Source organism: Bos indicus, chromosome 1, assembly GCF_029378745.1.
Source record: "Bos indicus isolate NIAB-ARS_2022 breed Sahiwal x Tharparkar chromosome 1, NIAB-ARS_B.indTharparkar_mat_pri_1.0, whole genome shotgun sequence".
Taxonomy (NCBI): domain Eukaryota; kingdom Metazoa; phylum Chordata; class Mammalia; order Artiodactyla; family Bovidae; genus Bos; species Bos indicus.
Genome location: NC_091760.1, coordinates 72,942,275 through 72,961,480, shown reverse-complemented (window position 1 = coordinate 72,961,480; position 19,206 = coordinate 72,942,275). Strand labels below are relative to the sequence as shown.

General features: G+C 43.5%; 2 protein-coding genes across 7 annotated transcripts in view; both read right to left on the bottom strand.

Annotated features, from left to right (window-relative positions):
* Positions 1-9,220, bottom strand: part of XXYLT1 (xyloside xylosyltransferase 1) — a 173,927-nt gene extending 164,707 nt beyond the window's left edge. The window contains exon 1 of one of the 2 annotated variants that reach the window (XM_019957663.2): positions 8,595-9,220. In XM_019957663.2, the coding sequence (XP_019813222.2) occupies positions 8,595-9,098 (504 nt within the window). In that variant the 5' untranslated portion in view covers positions 9,099-9,220. Of the gene's footprint in view, positions 1-26; positions 167-8,594 lie in introns of those variants that run through there. The other variant, XM_070789569.1, reaches the window with a different exon arrangement.
* A 4,213-nt stretch (positions 9,221-13,433) lies between these two features.
* ACAP2 (ArfGAP with coiled-coil, ankyrin repeat and PH domains 2) overlaps positions 13,434-19,206 on the bottom strand; it is a 171,905-nt gene continuing 166,132 nt past the window's right edge. For all 5 annotated transcript variants that reach the window (XM_070789553.1, XM_019957630.2, XM_070789558.1 and 2 more), the window contains one exon: positions 13,434-18,141. In XM_070789553.1, the coding sequence (XP_070645654.1) occupies positions 18,041-18,141 (101 nt within the window). In that variant the 3' untranslated portion in view covers positions 13,434-18,040. The remainder of the gene's footprint in view (positions 18,142-19,206) is intronic.

The window sequence follows — 19,206 nt, the reverse complement described above, 5'->3', positions numbered from 1 at the left end:
TCAAACCTTCCCAGCTTGCTTCTCACCCGCTTTTTCCAAAGGGCCTGATCAAAACAGGCTTACACCCGGCGCGGGAAGGAAATGACTACCCATAACCGCCAGACAGATTGCCTTTCATTTCGTTCTTCCTTTCTAAAACACGGAGCGGCGTTGTGGCGGAGGCAGTGAGCAAGGGGGACGCTCGTGGAGAATGAACAAAAACAGCTAGGATTGCGCCCCAGGCTTCCTCAGTGGAAGGAGAGGCAGAGAAGGGCCCGGGCTCGGGCCAAGCAAACGCGGGGCGGCGGTGCCCTCCAGTGGCCGTGAGTGGCGCTGCACGCGGCGCGATGGGCAGAAGAGGTGACTCTGCCCGGGAGCTGCAGGGCAAGCTCTCCCCCTGCTGGCTGTCGGGGAGGATGCGGTGACCAGCAAGGAGGTGGTCCAGTGTGGGCTGCCTTCCTGCAGCTCCTCCTCCTTCTGGCCTGGGAGGCCGGCGCGCTGATGCTACTCTCAAACCGGCCCCAGCGTGCACCCCCAAACAGGTGACACACCACGTAGTTTCCCTGGGAGCAATGTTACAGCTCACCCAAAACTAACTCTCTGGTGGTCTCAGGCACTGGACAGCTGTAAAGCTGGCCCCGAGGGAACAGCAGAGGTTTGGCCTGCCAAAGGTCAGAGAGGTGCCTCCACTCCCCTTTCCAGCCTGAGGGATCCTTGGAAACACCGGAAGAAACTCCACTGGGATGGTGAAAACGACCCTGTATCCTGTCCACTCTGCCCTGGGCTTTAGAGAGGCCGCTGAAAACACTGACACTCAAATAGAAGATGGAAGGGCCCAGGCTGATTCTAACCCCAGCCCTGTGTATACTGAGTAAGTCACTGCCCTGCTGCCCAGGATCTATCAGCTAATCTATCAGCTCACTGGGAGGACACTGCACCCAGAGGGTCAGAGTTTCCTGCTTGCTCCAATGCTTGGTGATTCTGCAAGGCTCTGCAAAGCGATGATGGCAGCAAGCACAGTCTTTATTCAGACTGAATGTTTATTCAGGGAATCTGGGCAGGGGGATGATACAGATTGTGCCCCTCAGTGGCTCCCTGTCTTGTCCTGCCTCCTACTCCCCAAAGCACATATCACAGTCCAGCCCCACTTCTTAGTGTGGGAGCTCAAGCAAAGCACCGATGTCTCAGCCTTAGAGGCTCCTTCACCAGTCACAGTGATGCTCAGGTGAAACATTTGTGCAAGCACTTTCTTAAGCTCTAAAGTGCTGAACAAATATTGTTACAATTCTCCTAATCAAGTATTTATACTACTACCACCTCATTGATTTTAGGTATAGCATTACTAAAGTGAAAGTTGCGCAGTAGTGTCCAACTCTTTGCAACCCCATGGACTATACAGTCCATGGAATTCTCCAGGCCAGAATACTGGAGTGGGTAGCCTTTCCCGTCTCCAGGGGATCTTCCCAACCCAGTGATCGAACCGAGGTCTCCCACATTGCGGGAGGATTCTTTACCAGCTGATCCCAAAGGAAAGCCCCCAAAGTTACTAAACACCTCAGAAATTTCCAAACCTTGTCCTTCAGTAAAAAGTGTTTCCAGAGATGTTATAACATCTTTCAGGATGTGCAGGAAGAGTCAAGATACCTAGTATTTCTTGTAAAATGTATCCTGGGAAATACGTAAGTGAAGTGAAGTTGCTCATCATGTCCAACTCTTTGCAAATCCATGGACTATAGCCTACCAGGCTCCTCCGTCCATGGAGTTTTCCAGGCAAGAGTACTGGAATGGGTTGCCATTGTCTTCTCCAGGGGATCTTCCCGACCCAGGGATCGAACCCGGGTCTCCCACACTGCAGGCTGACACTTTTACCATCTGAGCCACCTGGGAAGCAGCCTAAGTAAGCAAAAGCAAAAGCAAAAGTTGCTCAGTCGTATCCGACTCTTTGCGACCCCATGGACTATAGAGTCCATGGAATTCTCTAGGCCAGAATACTGTAGTGAGTAGCCTTTCCCTACTCCAGGGGATCTTCCCAACCCAGGTCTCCCGCATTGCAGGCAGATTCTTTACCAACTGAGCTATCAGGGAAGCCCTTAAATATGTAAGAAAAATCCCAAATATATTTATTTGGCTGTCCTTATCAATGTGTGATCATCTCATCTTTAGTCATTAGGGAAATGAAAATCAGAACCACAATGAGATGCTACCTCACACCCAGTAAGATGGCAATAATCAAGACAGACAACAAGTGCTGGTGAGCACGTGGAGAAATTGGAACCCTCACACACAGCTGACGGGAATGTAAAATAACAATACACTGGAAAAGTCTGGCAGCTCCTCACAGTCACCAAGCCCTTCCACACCCAGGTATATACCCAAGAGATCTGAAAACATATCCACACAAAAATTTGTAAATGAATATTCACAGCAATTTATTCATAATAGCCAAAAAGCAGAAACTCAAATGTCCATCAACTAATGAATAAATAAGTAAAAATGTGGTACAGCCATACAACAGAATATTATTCAACACTAAAAAGGCATGAAGTACTGCCACATGCACAACATGAACCTTAAAAGCATCACGCTAAGTGAAAGAAGTCAGAAGTAAAGGTCTATTTATATGAAATGTTCAGAACAAGCAAATTTATAGAAAGCAGGTTTGTGGGTGCCAGGGCTGAGAGGAAAGGGTGAAAGGGGAATGAGTGCTGATGGTACAGCTTCTTTTCTGGGGTGATGAAATGCTCTGGAATTAGTGATCATAACTGAACAAGTTGGTCAATGTGTTAAAAACCACTGTGTATTTTTTAATATTAAGCTATCTACAAAGCTGCTAATTAGATGTATTTCTGATTCTAATGACATCATGATAGAACTGCATGTCAATGATCTGTGACAGTGTCATAGGAAGGGAGGTCTCAAATTTTTCAAGTTTTGTTGAATTGTGTATTTTAAAGGGTGAATTTCATGGGACATGAATTATATCTCAAGCTTTTTGAATTGCAAGAAAATGTAATCATCGGTCTTTCAAAAATGACCTATTGGAACAGAAAACAGTCAAGTGATCATGAAGAATGACTGTTACCCTAAGCTGGAACATTTCATTCATGCACTGAAGCCCCCACAGTATTTGCAAATCACCCAGTGCACGCTGTGCTCAGCCGCTTTAGTCGTGTCCTACTCTCTGTGACCCCATGGACCATAGCCCACTAAGCTCCTGTGTCCGTGGGATTTCCCCGGCAAGAATACTGGGTTGCCATGCTCTCCTCCAGGGGATCTCCCTAATCCAGGGATCAAACCTGAGTTTCCTGCATTTCAGGCAGGTTCTTTACCGCTGAGCCACCAGGGAAGCCCAGCTCACCCAGGTATCAGGTATACATGACGATCGCTGCTCTTAGTTATGGATGGACTTTACCTTAAAACTTTAAAACTTATCTGTGAAGTTATCCAGAGTGCATGATACACTGTGCATGATACAATAATACTATACAAAGTTCTTCCCTACAGATCCATGACTGAAGTTTCCCATGAGAAACATACACTGGTACATTACTACAGTTGTATCATAAATGTATTATAATTTAAGAGTTCCATTGCATTTGGTAAATTCTCTAAATTTTAGAGTATAAAATGTCATCTAGTCTTTTCAAAGAGCATCTTACTTGAGGATACACTTCTTTGATCACTTCTTTCCCAGATGGTCATAACTTAGTCAAAAGTTTTCTTCTGGTCAAGGTACCTGCTGCCAAGACAGGTGGGGGAATCTGCGTTGCAATGTCACCTGTTTGTCATTAGCTTCACTGAGAAGCCAGCATTGAGGTTTTTACCCTCAGGCTTCTTTAGAGCCTCAACTATGAGCTGGGGCTTTTCAAAGCAACTCACAGTTTTCCTTTTGCAATAAAAGAAACTACAAATTCAAAAAAGGTGTGCAACGAGATTTAACTTTTGTCTCGTTACCCCAAGTCCCCAGCCCGCTCCTCCTGGAATCTAGTGGTCACTTTTAAGTGTAGAAAGCACAAGGCCTCCTTCCTGTTCCTAACTTGTCATCTGGAGATGGACCAACCCAGCCTCGTGCTCTGAGATGGCTGAAGTTTGATGTACCAGGGGCAGCACACCAAGAACCCTTCTGTGATTTCTCAGGTTTAATTAATACAGCTATCAATCAGTCGACTATAAAATATTTCTGAGAGCCTAGAATGTGCCAGGAACTGTGCTAAAAATGTAACAGTGATGGAGGAAGAGAGAACACCATCCATTGTCTCACGCCATCTGTGCCCCAGTAGACCAGCACTCCCCACCTCCTGCAGCTCCCCAGCCCTCCTTTCCCCACCTGACATGTTACCGCCTCCCTCAGGGAAAGAGGAGAAACTGCAGTGAGAAGCAGGCCTGTCTGGTTCTCTTCTCCTCTGGGATTAGCCTTGAACAGTCTGCCCCTCCCTGAAGGGCGGCCAGCTGCTGTCCAGAGCAGCCTGTCCCTCCAGAAGTCTGTCTGGCCTGTGTTCCAGATATGGGAGGCACCTGTCCCTGTGTCTGTCTGTCACTCCCAACTCAGGCCAGAAACAGGGGTGGCATTAACAGGGCGGCTGTCCACCCCAGCAGACCAAGAGGGTAGTAATGCCCTGCCCTTGTGGACATGACACTCTAGGAGGGAGGGGCAGAATGCAAACTAGGAAACAGGGTAGTGACTTTCTCAAACTTGTTTCTTGATGTTCAAATAGCTCTTCCTCTCGCTTCCTTCAGCCCCTGCTCAGATGTTAACAGGATCTGTGAGGGCTTCCCTGCCCACCTGTACAAAACAGCCCACAACTCCCCACCCCGACACACGGACACTCCCTGTGTCCTTATCCACCTTGACTTTTCTCTACATGATCATGATCTGACTCACTCTGTGAGGACTTCTGTTCATTTGTTTGGGCCAAGCTCCTCCACACCCCTACAGCCCTGGGATGTAAGCTCCACGGGGCAGGGGCCTGGCTCTGCTCCTGCTGGCCACCAGCACCTAGAAGAGAGCCTGCAGCAGGATAAGCGCTCAGTAATCTCTGTTGAATGAATGAACAAATGAGTGTGTGCAACCAACAAGGTGATGGGAAAGATAATGAAGGCTAATAGGGTGGCAGCCGCTTCAGAAAAGGGGTTCAGAGATGGCCTTTCTGAGTGGTCACTATCTGAGGCATAGCACAGCACAAGAAGCAATCATGCTGTATGCCTGAGGGTGTGCCCACAGCACCAGGAAAGTCCCCCTGGGCCTCTGCAGGGGGCTGGCACCCGAAAAAGCAGGGAGGCAATGGCTACAGGGCCCGCCAGGGCTGAGTTCCCAGAAGTCAGCAGAGTAGAAGAGTGTTGTGAGACCGGACACACAACAACGGCCACAGCAGCACAGGGCTGCCTGCAGTACACGAGGTGGCACTTGATCCTCACCTCTCCCAGGGCAGTAGGGGTTAAATCTTCATTTGAGAGGAGGCCTGGGAGGCCCTGAGACGCAAAGAGGGGTCACCCACGTCACCCAAATAGTCACTGGCCACCTGCGGTTTAAACGCAGTGCTGTCCCCCTCCCTCGGGACTATCTCGTGCCCAATCCAGCAGGTTCAGCAATGGGACAGGCTGTACATGGGTGATGTACCATGGGTACCTGGTGTCAGGGGCTGTACCTGCCCCGTCTGTGTTCCCTGCAGTTGTGACTTTAGGGTCCGACACACAGCAGATGCTCAGTCATTCAGGGGACTTAAGCATACATGATGGGCTCCTGAGGGCCGGACAGAGATGACTGTGGTCACACACAGGAAACAGATTCACATACAAAAAATAAAAGGAATAAAAGCCATTTAGCTGAAAATGATAAACCCTTATCTGAACACAGCCATCAAGTCGGAAGCCCCCAGACCCTCATTCCTCATGCCTTGGTGGGGTGGTATCAATTCCTTCAGGTCATCTGCAGCTGCCTCAGGTCTTGAGTGATGGCTCTGACCGTCAGAACCAGGCCAGCAGAGGGAAAGAGTTGGAGCATGAAACACAAACTCCAAGGAGGGAACCGGCCCTGAGCCTGGACCTGCCCTAGACCTGTATTTATAGTGCCCACTACGTTCCAGGCATAGACACCGGAGATAAGAAGGCATGCAGTCCACCGCACCAGCCAGGTACATGAGGAAGACGTGCCTCTCGAATGGAGGCTCCTTGGATGGCTCCAACAAGGAAATGGTATCTGAAGATGGGCGAGACTTAGCGATGCACACAGAAAGTGTATCCTGGTGGTGGAACAAAAGAAGCAGAGGCATGTAGGCTGGAAAAAGTTGGATATATGACAGGACACTGTGGCTGGAGCTCAGGAAGGGGACAGCAGAGTCCTAGTAACGGGGCAGAGAGGCCCAGGGTGTGACCTCTGACTCAGAAAGTGAAACAATGACAGTGCTGGTCTACAAGGTGGTGTCTGGAGCACCAGTCGAGTCCGATGCCCCTGAGAGGCAAAGGGAGGCGGGGTCACCAGCAGTTACCCAGCTCTATCCAGACTGGCCCTATGATCAAAGGCTCTTGCTTTTCTCCCTTGAACTAGCAAAGGATTTCTCAAAACAATGGAGTCCTAAGGAACACCCGGAACAGGCTGCCAGGCCCTACCTCCCAACACTGCAATTACGGAAATCGGCATGAGCCCCAGGCTGAAAGAACCCCAGCTCAGACAGTGGACCCTGGACCTGGATTCTTGGCCTCCTGTACCATGGAATCCAGACCAGGTGCCTCACTATGACTGGTGGGTGTTCCTGAAGGGTTCATTTTTTCTGGGCAGGGCATAGACTGGATGCTATGGCAGAAAGCTGGAACAGAATGCTGTGGAGGGCTGGGCACAGACTGTCCCCGGTTCTGGGGGAATTCCTGGGGGAAGGTGAAAACTACGTAAACCGTGGTCAAGGGCCCAGGAAGAAAGGAAGGACGCTCTGGGCAGAGAGTACAGCTTGTGTAAAGGCACATTCAGTACAGTTAGTAGGGGAAGGACAAGGAGGTTGGCTGAGGAGCCCGGCCCCACAACAGACAGCCCTGCCAAGAAATGAGGACTTGATTCTGTAGACAACAACAACAAAAAAGGGAGTTCCCTGGAGGTCCACTGGTTAACTTCCACTCCAAGGTACACAGGTCGAGGAACTCAGATCCCACAGGCTGTGTGGTGCGGCCAAAAACAAACACCAACAGGCCCCTGAACCCTGCAGGAGGCCAGCACTGGCTCCCCTTAGTCACTCACCCAGCACAAACGCATGGTACACTAATCTTACCGCCCCTCCCCCTACCACCAGTCTCCATCCTTTAAGATCAGCTACTAAGAACCCGCCTGCCAACGCAGGAGACAGGAGACACGAGTTCAATCCCTGGGTCCGGAAGATCACTTGGAGGAGGACATGGCAACCCACTCTAGTATTCTTGCCTGGGGAATCCCGCTGGACAGAGGAGCCTGGTGGGCTACAGTCCATTGGGTCGCATAGAGCCGGACATGACTGGAGTGATTTAGTGCACATTATTTCTATCCCAAAATCACACCTTAGATCCCCTCTGGGCAACTATTAGGTCAAAAGGAGACATGTAATTTAACTGAGGCCATTAACACTAAGCTTGGACTGCAAGGAGATCCAACCAGTCAATCCTAAAGGAAATCAGTCCTGAATATTCATTGGAAGGACTGATGCTGAAGCTGAAATACTCCAATACTTTGGCCACCTGATGCAAAGAACCGACACACTGGAAAAGACCCTGATGCTGGGAAAGACTGAAGGTGGGAGAAGGGGATGACAGGGGATGAGATGGTTGGATGGCATCACCGACCAGATGGACATGAGTTTGAGTAAGCTCCAGGAGTTGGTGATGGACAGGGAGGCCCGGTGTGCTGCAGTCCACGGGGTCGCAAAGAGTCGGATATGACTGAGCGACTGAGCTGGCTGACTGAAGAATACAATCTCTCACAAGAAGAGCCAGGTGGTCCAGCCCGGAACAAGACGACTAGCTCTGCTCTGCCCTCTCCAGATCTTATATCTTTACCTCTTGGAGCACTTTCTTGCTGGGAGGAACCCGCTGCTTTTCTAAATGGGTTCATGACCCTGAAGAGAAGGGAAGAAGGAGGCACACTGAGGAGATGAAATGGTTCACATGGGCTGGGTTTGGGCTGGACCAGTTTCAACTGAAATCCTTAGAGCTATGAGAAATGTCCCTGTAATTTGAACAACTCAAGCGGCCTAAGACCTTGTCCAGCAGACGCTGCACCTTCAAGTGACCTGCTCCATCCTCAAAAGTCAAACACTGAAAAGAATAAACAGAGGGGCAGACTTAAAGGCACTGACTGCTGAAATCAACCACATCAGGAAAGAGCGGGCTTGCTGATTCTCCAGGGGGCCGCAGTTAAAGGGAAGCTCGGATCAAGGAAGTCAGCTAATAGAGGCTCCGAGACACGCCCCCCCGGACCATGCCTGCAGCGTGCTATGAACGCACAATTCAGGCAGGGTACGGGTTAAGGGGTTAGGCTTCTGCTGGCACTGGCAATGGGCATCGCAACTAAGACACCTCCCTCCTGACCCCTGGATCCAGGCCGGGCCCCACACTGACCGAGTCACCTATCCGGAGCCTCTAGCTGGGGCCCCGCTCACCTTGCATTTGAAGCCGGCGGCGGGCGGCAGCAGCTCCCGCAGCAGGGCCTTGGCCACCTCGCGGCTGGCCTCCTCGCTTACGAAATGCAGGTTAAGCACCTCGTGCGCCTCGAACTTAGCGAGGCGCAGCAGGGAGCGGAGGGCAACGCGGGCCTTGGCCTGCAACGCGGCATTGTGTTCGGCCTTGGTGAACATCATCAGCAGGTGGTAGTCCACCGGCCCGGCCCCGCCGCCCTCCAGGCTCTTGGCCTTAGCGCCCGGGGCCGGCGCCAAGGATCCCCGCGCCAGCTCCAGCACCGGCGGTGAGGGCGCAGCAGGGGCCCCGGCGCGGGCCTCCTTCAGCCTCTTGGTGGCGCTGGAGAAGGTCTCCCGGCCCGAGCCCAGGTAGTAGAAGGCACAGACGGCCAGCGCCGCGGCCAGCAGCAGCGCGCAGTAGTGGGAGCGCACAGCGCCCAGACGCGCCATGGCCCGAGCGCACGGGGGCCCGCCTCGGAGGAGACCCATGCGCCGCCCGCCCGCGGACAGATCAGCCGGAGAGTTGCGGCAGAGACCAGTATCCCGGCAGCAAGTTAGCAGCCCCGGCAGCAGGCGGCAGCCATGGCGGGGGCGGAGCCGAGCTGCCAATCTGCGGGCGCTGATACGCGGAGAGGCGGGGCCAGGCTGCCTGGCAGCCACTGGGTCCTAAGCTCAGAAGGATTACAGTGGGGTTGGGCAGTGAGCCCGCAGGAGTCCCTCCAGCGTGTCTGAAGGAGGCGGTGAGGACTTGCACACACGAGCCAGCAGGCTGTACGGCCTGTGGAAAATGGCCCTCGTTAAGTGCACAGCCTCAGGCTCTAGAAACCGAAGCTAAGCCTTCGGAAGCAAAAAGACTAAACTGGACGCACAAAAAATTTTCTGTTTATATCTTTTCCCTCCTAATTTCTTAAAGGCTTTACGTCCTCTCCCTGACTCCTTTCACACCTTGGAGACTATCTAGGGCTGAAGAATTTAAACTAGCAACTCCTTTCCCATTCTCGGTGAAGTAGGATTGACACCCAAGGTATGAATCCCTTGCTCACCTCACTTGGCATCTCTGAGGCCGACCAGAGGCAACCTAAAGGATGTGGCCACCAGGGGGCCACCTGCCACAAACTTTGGGTGGTTCAGAGCTCCCCAGGAAGCTTGTGGGTTTTGTTTTTTTAACAGACTTAAACACTTCAAAAGAGACTTACTGTATACCCGGTAGTTTTGCAAATTCTTAACTGAGGCGTAACTGAGGTCACTTGCTCAGGTCACACAGTGTCAGGTTTGACAGAGACACACTCTTCCACAGCAGATGAGGGTGCCTATACTGACACAACTTTCCTGAAGGGCACTCTAGCAATACTAAAACCTAAGAGAACTTTCAGTTCTCTCTCCTATCCACAGAACAGTGGTTCTCAAATTTTTATTGGTACTAGCAGCACTGGCACCACCCTTATGGCAGAAAGTGAAGAACTAAAAAGCCTCTTGATGAAAGTGAAAGTGGAGAGTGAAAAAGTTGGCTTAAAGCTCAACATTCAGAAAACAAAGATCATGGCATCTGGTCCCATCACTTCATGGGAAACAGATGAGTAAACAGTGTCAGACTTTATTTTTGGGGGCTCCAAAATCACTGCAGATGGTGACTGCAGCCATGAAATTAAAAGACACTTACTCCTTGGAAGAAAAGTTATTACCAACCTAGACAGCATATTCAAAAGCAGAGACATTACTTTGCCAACAAAGGTCTGACTAGTCAATGCTATGGTTTTTCCAGTGGTCATGTATGGATGTGAGAGTTGGACTGTGAAGAAAGCTGAGCGCCGAAGAATTGATGCTTTTGAACTGTGGTGTTGGAGAAGACTCTTGAGAGTCCCTTGGACTGCAAGGAGATCCAACCAGTCCATTCTGAAGGAGATCAGCCCTGGGATTTCTTTGGAAGGAAAGATGCTAAAGCTGAAACTCCAGTACTTTGGCCACCTCCTGCAAAGTTGACTCATTGGAAAAAGACTCTGATGCTGGGAGGGATTGGGGGCAGGAGGAGAAGGGGACGACAGAGGATGAGATGGCTGGATGGCATCAACGACTGAGTCTGAGTGAACTCCGGGAGTTGGTGATGGACAGGGAGGCCTGGCATTCTACGATTCATGGGGTCGCAAAGAGTCAGACATGACTGAGCAACTGAACTGAACTGAACTGAAATGAGCAGCACTGGGGAGCTTGATAAAACACAAGGGCTCAGGCCCTATTACCTTCAATGAGCCCGGGCCTTGTTGGTGATTCTTCTGCAAGCCAAAGTTTGAAAAGCAGTGCCCTGGATCTTCAGACAGTCAACCTCTCCTGCTTCAGACCTTGGCTTGGGTGTCCCTGCCTCAAAGAGTGGTCTCTAAACACCAGCCCTTGCAAGTGTCCAGATGAAGCACCATCCTCAAGGATACCATAAGGGCCACCTAAGAACTACCCAGTCCCATCTTTCTGGGATGGCAAGACTTAAAGAGAGCAAGCAAGGTGTCTTTCTTTAACCATAATATCTCCAGTAACTGATGGTGCTTGACTCACTGAATGAGCATCAGAAATACACCCACCCATTGTAAACCATCATTTTCCTAACAGAATAAGGAAAAATGTACTCAAATATTTAGCCACAAGGGTAATGCAGAGCTAGGTTTATGATGACAAGATATTAAAATCAAATGTTCATCAGTAAAGTGAAACTAAAATAAAGATGCTGTTGGGAATTCTCTGGTGATCCAGTGATTAAGAGTCTGCCTGCCAGTGCAGGGGACACGGTTTCAATCCCTGGTCCAGGAGGATCCCATACGCCGAGTGACAGGTAAACCTGTGCGCCACTACTGAGCCAGCACTCTAGAGCCCACCAGCCACAACTACTGAATCCAAGTGCCTACAGCTTGGGCAGCCACAAGAGAAGCCGCCACAATGAGCAGCCCACTCGCCCACAACTATGGAAACCCTACACACAGCAATGAAAACCCAGTGCAGCCAAAAATAGATAATTTTTTTAAATTAAAAAACAAAGATGCTGTTGGTGCTGTAGTCAACAAACTGTAAGTGGAAATTTTTTTAAGTGATAAATGGAGGAAGAACCTATAGATTTACAGCCTCAACAGATACATTAGCCAATTGCAATGAATGGAACTTACATAAATTCTGATTTGAAAAATCTTTTTTTAAAGAACACCAAGGTATTGAGGAATTTGAATACTGACTACATAGTTTCATAGTTTAAGAAAGGTGATATAATTTTTTAAGAACAGTCCTTCCCCCCCCCCCTAACTTTTTTATATTGAAGTATAGTTGATTAACAACGTTGTGTCAAGTCCAGGGGCACAGCAAAGTGATTCAATTATACACACACATGTATCTATTCTTTTTAAGTCTTTTCCCATTTAGGTTGTTACATACTACTGAGAAGAGTTCTCTGTATTGGACAGTAGGTCCTTGTTGTATACATGTCAACCCCAAACTCCTTATTACCCCTCCCCAATCCTTCCTGTCTAGTAACAGTAAGTTCGTTCTCTAAGTCTGTTTGTTTTATAAATAAGTTCAGTTCTCCAAGTCTGCTTCTGTTTTGTAAATAAGTTCATTTGTATAATTTTTAAGGTTCTGCATAAAAGCAATATACATATTTAGAGAGACATACTCAACAATTTGTTGAAATGTCTGGCACCCATCTTAAAAAAAACAGGGAAGAGGAAAAATGGGTACAAGTATAGATCAAACAGTGTATAAGTCATGAACCAATAGCTACTAAACTTATTATCTCTACTTTTGAGTGTTTGAAAATTTCAATAAGAAGATTTTTAAAAATCCTCCCAAAAGTGATGCAGATTAAAGACTTAGAAACTTGTCCCTCATTTATTAAATGAAAGAAACAGGTGACAAAACAGTTTGATCCCCCTGTATATAAATACATACACATCCAAAGGTCTAGAAAGGTATACACCATGGAAATAATAGCATCCCCCACACTCAGTACTATCCAACAGAACTTCCTAGGGTGAATATATTCTATAATCTGCCCTGCTCAAAACAGTAGTCACTGGACACAAAGCTAGCGCCTCTGACATGTGGCAATTCAACACATGAACTCAACACTTAATTCTAATTTTAATTAAATTTCAGTAGACACATGTGGCTAGGAGGTGCCACACTAAACATCACAGGCAAATGATGGAATTAGGACGGAATTCTTTTTGCTTATCATTAACCTTTCCTACAATGAAAAAGCACTGTTTTGTAATAAAGGAAAGTAGGCTGTTTTCATTTAAAACCTTTACTATCGGCTTCCATTCTCCTGGTCAAATAACTATTATGAAAATGAAGTGAAGTGGAATAAAGTAAATTACATAGAATAGTTTTAGTGTCTGCTTTCACCTAACTTTTAAAGGAAAAGCAAAAGCAGGCAATTCACTTCCAGGTCTGTTCTTTTAAGCCTCTATTCCTTCGATCTTGATTCATGCAAAAACTTGTTTTTGTTTGTTTACTAAAAGGACTGAGTATAAATGTGTTGCCTAGATTAGAAACTTCAACAGATATCTCAATCATATTGGCAAAAACATTAGAGCTATAGCATAAAAAGGCCTTTTGTGGCTTTTAGCTAATGAACTGGGAGCCATACAGCTCTGTGGCAGGCAGAAGAAAATATTTAAAAAATCAAAACGGATTTCATGGTTGAAGCCATCAGCAAATAGGATCAATCTGGACCAGTTTGACAGGGTAGGAAAGGAATATAGGACTGAAAATATGAAAAACATGACAGTTAACAGGTATTTCTGCAATTGTAGTTCACAATAAAGTAGAAGTCTGAACATAAAAGAATTATGCCAGAAGTGAGATTTTTATTGACTTGACATAATTTCTTGGCATACAAAGAATTTAATCAGGCAAATATTTACAATTCTTACATAATGTACATCTTAGAATAACTATAAAGATAACGTACTTTGTTCCATTTACAGTGACATCCTACAGTAAAACTACATTCATGAATTAGATACAAATAAATCCTCTACATGCTAGTAAAAATTAAATGGATTGTTGGTTATACATTCTTTAAAATATATCTTTTCACAGGTAGCAGGAAATATTACATGTAATAAGTCTTTATGACTGGAATGATCCAGAAATATCATGAAGCACAAGTAAACACATATAGGAAAGTAGCTCATCATTTCTAAAAGTTAACCTTTAGCCTTTGTATAAAATAAATGGTGCCAATATTCTTTATAATGTAGGGAGCTTTCCCTATTTAAAATGAATATCCAAAAGGTTGGGAAGTGTGCTGAGGAAAAATAAGAAAACCTAGTACATAAGACAGTGAAAAGAGCAATGTAGAGAACAGTTTATTTAATCAAATCTTGCTTTCCTCCCACTATCTCATTTTAGTAGATGTTTATGTAAACAGAAAAGGATGCCCACAATATTGTATTTATAGATGTCAAGGCTTGGCCAAACTGAATCCATGCCCCTTTTAGCTGTCTTTGTTTAGAAGAATCAAGGAATTGGTAAGCATATGGTGGATTAAAATTACCTTTACAACATTTTGCCTTTGTCAATGTTTGTTATTGCAAAAATATAAAATTCCCTACAATTTGATGTCTTCAAACCTTAATCTATTTCTTCAAAATAATTTTATATCCAGGTTTTCCAGAATATTTGGAGTCTTTTTTTTTTTTTTAATCAAAACACAAGGAAAGCTGGCAGTCATTATCAGACTTTGCTGATTTATAATGCTTTCAAATCATTTCATGACATGAGTGCCTCTGACTACGAGTCAGACAGGGGTTCTGGTGTCAGCTATGCCACCAACCAGCAAACCAGAGACCAGCTCTGTGAAACAAGAGCAGCAGCCCATGATCAAAGAGACAATGTTGGTGATCTCAGAAGCCTTACCGTGAGAATCCTGCAAGATACACTGATTGCAAGGTACACTGGGAGGAGCTGTGGGAACAGTACAGGAAAGACTGCTGTTATAGTTTCACCTTGTTTCATCCAACTTGTTTTATTTGTGAGGCGCTCAGATTTCAAAGAGTAATAATTACTAGTCAGTGCTCTTTCCACTATATCATGTAGGTCTGAAATCATTTTACAAAGACCATTCTATAAAAATACAGCATTTTTCCAGCCCATGTCCACAGTCAAAAGTGCTATCAAACAGAAAAGTTAATTAAACAATATAAGAGTGATAAGGGAATGTCTTATTCAAAACGGATAGTAAATTTAGTCTTAAATACAACTGTTTCTTGTGATCACACTTCACATGTGTAAAATTATATTTTTAAAATACTGCTTAACACAAATTTAAGTTGTCCAGACTGTAAAAGTATATGTTTTGTCAAAATGCACTCATGAAGAATCAAAGTAATATTTCAAATCAAATATATATGTTTTACAAAGTAAACACTAAAGTTGATTAAAATACATAACGAAGACCAGTATAAATTAGGCAAACACTGTATGTAGTGAATCCCTGGAAATCTCTGAATTTCTAAGAATTGTACCCAAGGTAATTTTTTAAAACATTAGAAATCTTAAACATGTTAACTGTTACCATGAAAAATTACAAATAACTACACAATTACCTTTAGTCTAGTTCTAACATGAAACTGCACTGTATAAATTCCTCACAGTACTGATACTCTTATTTTGAGACTATTTTAAATCAAACTTTTAAACTAATGAGCTAATAATGATTAATGGAATAACAAGGGATCTGAAACTAAATACCAGCAGATCACTTAGGGAAAGAAAACAAAGGACAATCACATTGATTTTTGAAGCCCAAGATTATAACTAACATTGTTTACACTGTAATTGACCATATTGTACTGAATAATTCACAGCATAATAAAACTCAGATTTGTTACATACTATAGAAAAGCTATTAGTTGATACAGTTAAATTCACCTTGGTTAAAAGCCAACCTACTCTGTAACTACTTGTAACCATTAATTTACTTTAAAACTTTGCTGTTACTACTGCATCATTTCTGTCAAATTTAATCCAAATTGGGTTTTGCCATAGTCAAGAAACCAAGCCATATAAATGTATTTTTCAATGTACAAGCTCCCTGCACTGTTAAAGATTTAATTTTCACTTTCTTTGAAGATTTTCTGAAGGTATTCAGAACCATGATCATCTTTAGTGTACTTCAAATACATCTCTAACAATTAAATTTAAGTAGACACTAATTACTGCCACATTAACAACTCATGACTGAAGCCACAAGAGTTAAAAGAGTATCTAAGAACTGCTTTTACAAAGAGAGACCCCAGAGGTGATCTGGAGACCAAAGCCTGGATCCAAAATGAAAACTACCTAGGCTTCTTCAGATAAAGATCAAAAGGATTCCGAGGATCAAAAAGTGAGGCTCTTGTTTCTTCTTTCTTTCTTCCTCTCTTTGTCTCTTTCTTTCTCATCTCAATATATTTCTTTCTCCTTGAGCTTTCTGGATAATTAATTTCAAAGTACACTAACAAAAATGCTACAAATCAGACTTTTGCAAAGTTGGGTGATCTATGATTCAGAGGTGAAACAGGGTGTTCCTGTTATTGTTGCGATTAAAATACAAGGTTTTGGAAATTAGCCTTTCCTTAGAAATAATCCATACATATATTTTTATCTTTATCTAATACACAGCAGTTATTACTAAATAAGCATTATATGCATGCAATTTGATCAAACAAATACAGAACCTTTTCTGTGATGTGAATTTATTTCAGTGTAATTCCTGTTTAGATTCTGATTTGATGTTCGGTCAACTTAGAAAACTCTACTTACTGGTGGGAAAATGTTAGAAAATGTATTATATACCCAATGAAATATAATTTCTCTACTTATATGGTAACTCAAGTTTAAAAATCTCTCACTACTTACATATAACTTGAAAAAGAAAATTAAACTTAATTATGACAATATTAAAAATTAACCATAAGGCAAATTACTTATTTTATACTCCTGACAAGAGAGGTCAATCAAAGATGGAATCAAACTAATTTGCAGCATATACATAGAAAATTAATATTTCCATAGTATAGTGTATCTATCCAATTCCATAATTATTTTGGAATTCAAGGATCTGTGATTCATGTAACCAAATACTAAAGCTACATGTACTGTGCTTAGTCGGTCACTCGTGTCTGATTCTTTGAGACCCCCTGGCCTATAGCTCCCCCAGGCTCCTCTATCCATGGGATTCTTCACACAAGAATACTGGAGTGGGTTACTGTGCCCTCCTCCAGGGGATCTTCCCAACCCAGGGATCAAACCCAGGTCTCCCACATTGCAAGCAGATTCTTTACCATCTGGGCTACCAGGGAAGCCTACATAGATGCTATAATTTAAAAGAATGTATACCATGTACAATAAGTACATAGGATAGATGTTAGAAGAATTAAAAAGCAATTTATTGCTGTATATTTTAGTATAAACTTAAAAAACGAGGTTTTTTTCCTCCTTTTACAGAGAGATTTTCCTTTCACCAGGAGCAACAGCAAAAATGTACCTTGAAAAGGACACATTTCAAATATAAAAATGTTCTACATTATTTTATGTCAACTTTTCCTTTGATAGTTACAATCTGATGAAAGCATAATTTTGCAACATTCAAGTAACCTTTGAAACACAGTTTTATTACATCAATAAAATTGTCAAGGTTTTAGGAAATCAACCCAACATTGAAGAACTATAACTTCTATGAGATCCTTTTGGTAATTGAAAAAAAAAAAAAATGTCAACGGTTTCTTTTTTTGCTTCATAAAATGGAATAAATCTAAAGGACTGAGTTATATCAATCTGTACAGCCACTGTATATATGCTAAAGTACTGGACGTGAGGGATAAACTACATTTATGAGGAAATGGGGTCATGTATCCTCTAGTTCTGATAATTAAATTACATATTGTGTATATAATAGCTACCAAGAAAAAATAAAAACAAAAACTATTTTGAACCACCAACATCCAGGAAGCTAAAGCAAAGACACGTTCTGGAATCAGGCAGGACATCAGGCTCCCACTTGATGCTGACAGGCTTGACTGAACAATCCTGGGCACAGTGCACAGAAGAAAAACATCAATGCCATCATTCATTGGGAAAAAAAGATTATTTTGTATAAATTCTTAGCATCTTGTAACCTAGAGATGGCCTAAGTCCAGATTCAACTTTCATCTATAAAAAACAGCCCTTTAAACAGGCTTTTTTTAAAAAACAAAAATAAAATAAGTCTTAAAGTAGGTTCTTCTCCCAACTGCTAGAGATCTATGTTTTGATTTATAAAAATATCAATGAATGGGTATCTCTTCTCCAAACCACTCAATAGCTACTAAAAGTAAGTAAGTAGAATTAAAGCAGTAAAAATATGTGAGTTTTCAGATATATACATTAGGGGGTCACTAGATTTACTGTTTTCCCCTTTCTAAAAAAATTCAAAATTTCTGTGAATCTTGCTGGAAACGATTTAGTTTCTCTGGATTATTGGATGCCATTTGGGAGAAATCACGAAAAATGTCCTGGTAAGTTTCATCACCTGCATGAAAGTAAAATAAGAACACTTTAAAAAATTTATATAAAAAGTACTAATAAACAACATTTTATGACTAGTAACTATTTTACAATTCATGATAATAAAACTTTGTTCAGATGAGCATTTTTTGAAGAAAAAAGACCAACTAAATGTAAGTGCTGGATAAGTATATAATGGAAGAAAAAAAAACTATACCTGAAAAAAGCACCTCAGATGCAGCCACAGAGGAAAGTTCAGAGTTAGAAAAGAGCAAAGATGCAAGTGTTTTAAAGCAAGTAAGGAAATACATTTATTAACACACAAGAAATAAAAGTCATCCTAAATGAGGTATAATAACAAGGCATTCTTTAAATAAATATTTAAATCAATATTTCCTTTGATCAAGGCCAAGAAAAGATCAAAAACAAATATTAATGTTTCTGATGGATGCAAGTTAGTAACAGGACAAAACTGATAACCAGGTGGGAAATTTTAATGTTATATTTTAACTAAATCTTAAATAATATGTGAAAAAGTCTTTATTCAAACTTTTGCTTAACTAAAACTAATGCACTTAACCTACTCTTTACTAAGCTTAAAAATAATAAAGCCTAGAAAATGACTTTAAAATCATACTTTCACATTTAGTCAACAGTTCATTTACTGTAGGTCATTTGAGCAAGGACGCTATGACAAAAGGGGACTAAATATCAAAGACATCTGTTAAATTAGAATAATACATATGTTGGTTGGTTGTATATGCTCAGTCATGCCCGACTCTGTGACCCCATGGACTGTAGCCCACCTGGCTCCTCTGTCTATGGGATTCTCCAGGCAAGAATACTGGAGTGGGTTGCCATTTCCTACTCCAGGGAATACATGTGTATATACCTACAATACCCTTGTAGAGAAGATTATAGATACTGATATTATAGCAGATTGAAGACTATTTTTCTTGTGATGAAAAACTAAATATATACACACATACAGGCTAACTCTTTGGACAAAAGATTTACATAAAATGAAATCTTATCTTCAAGTTAAATCATTCATCATGAATGTTTCATTAAACATATTACTTTTATACAG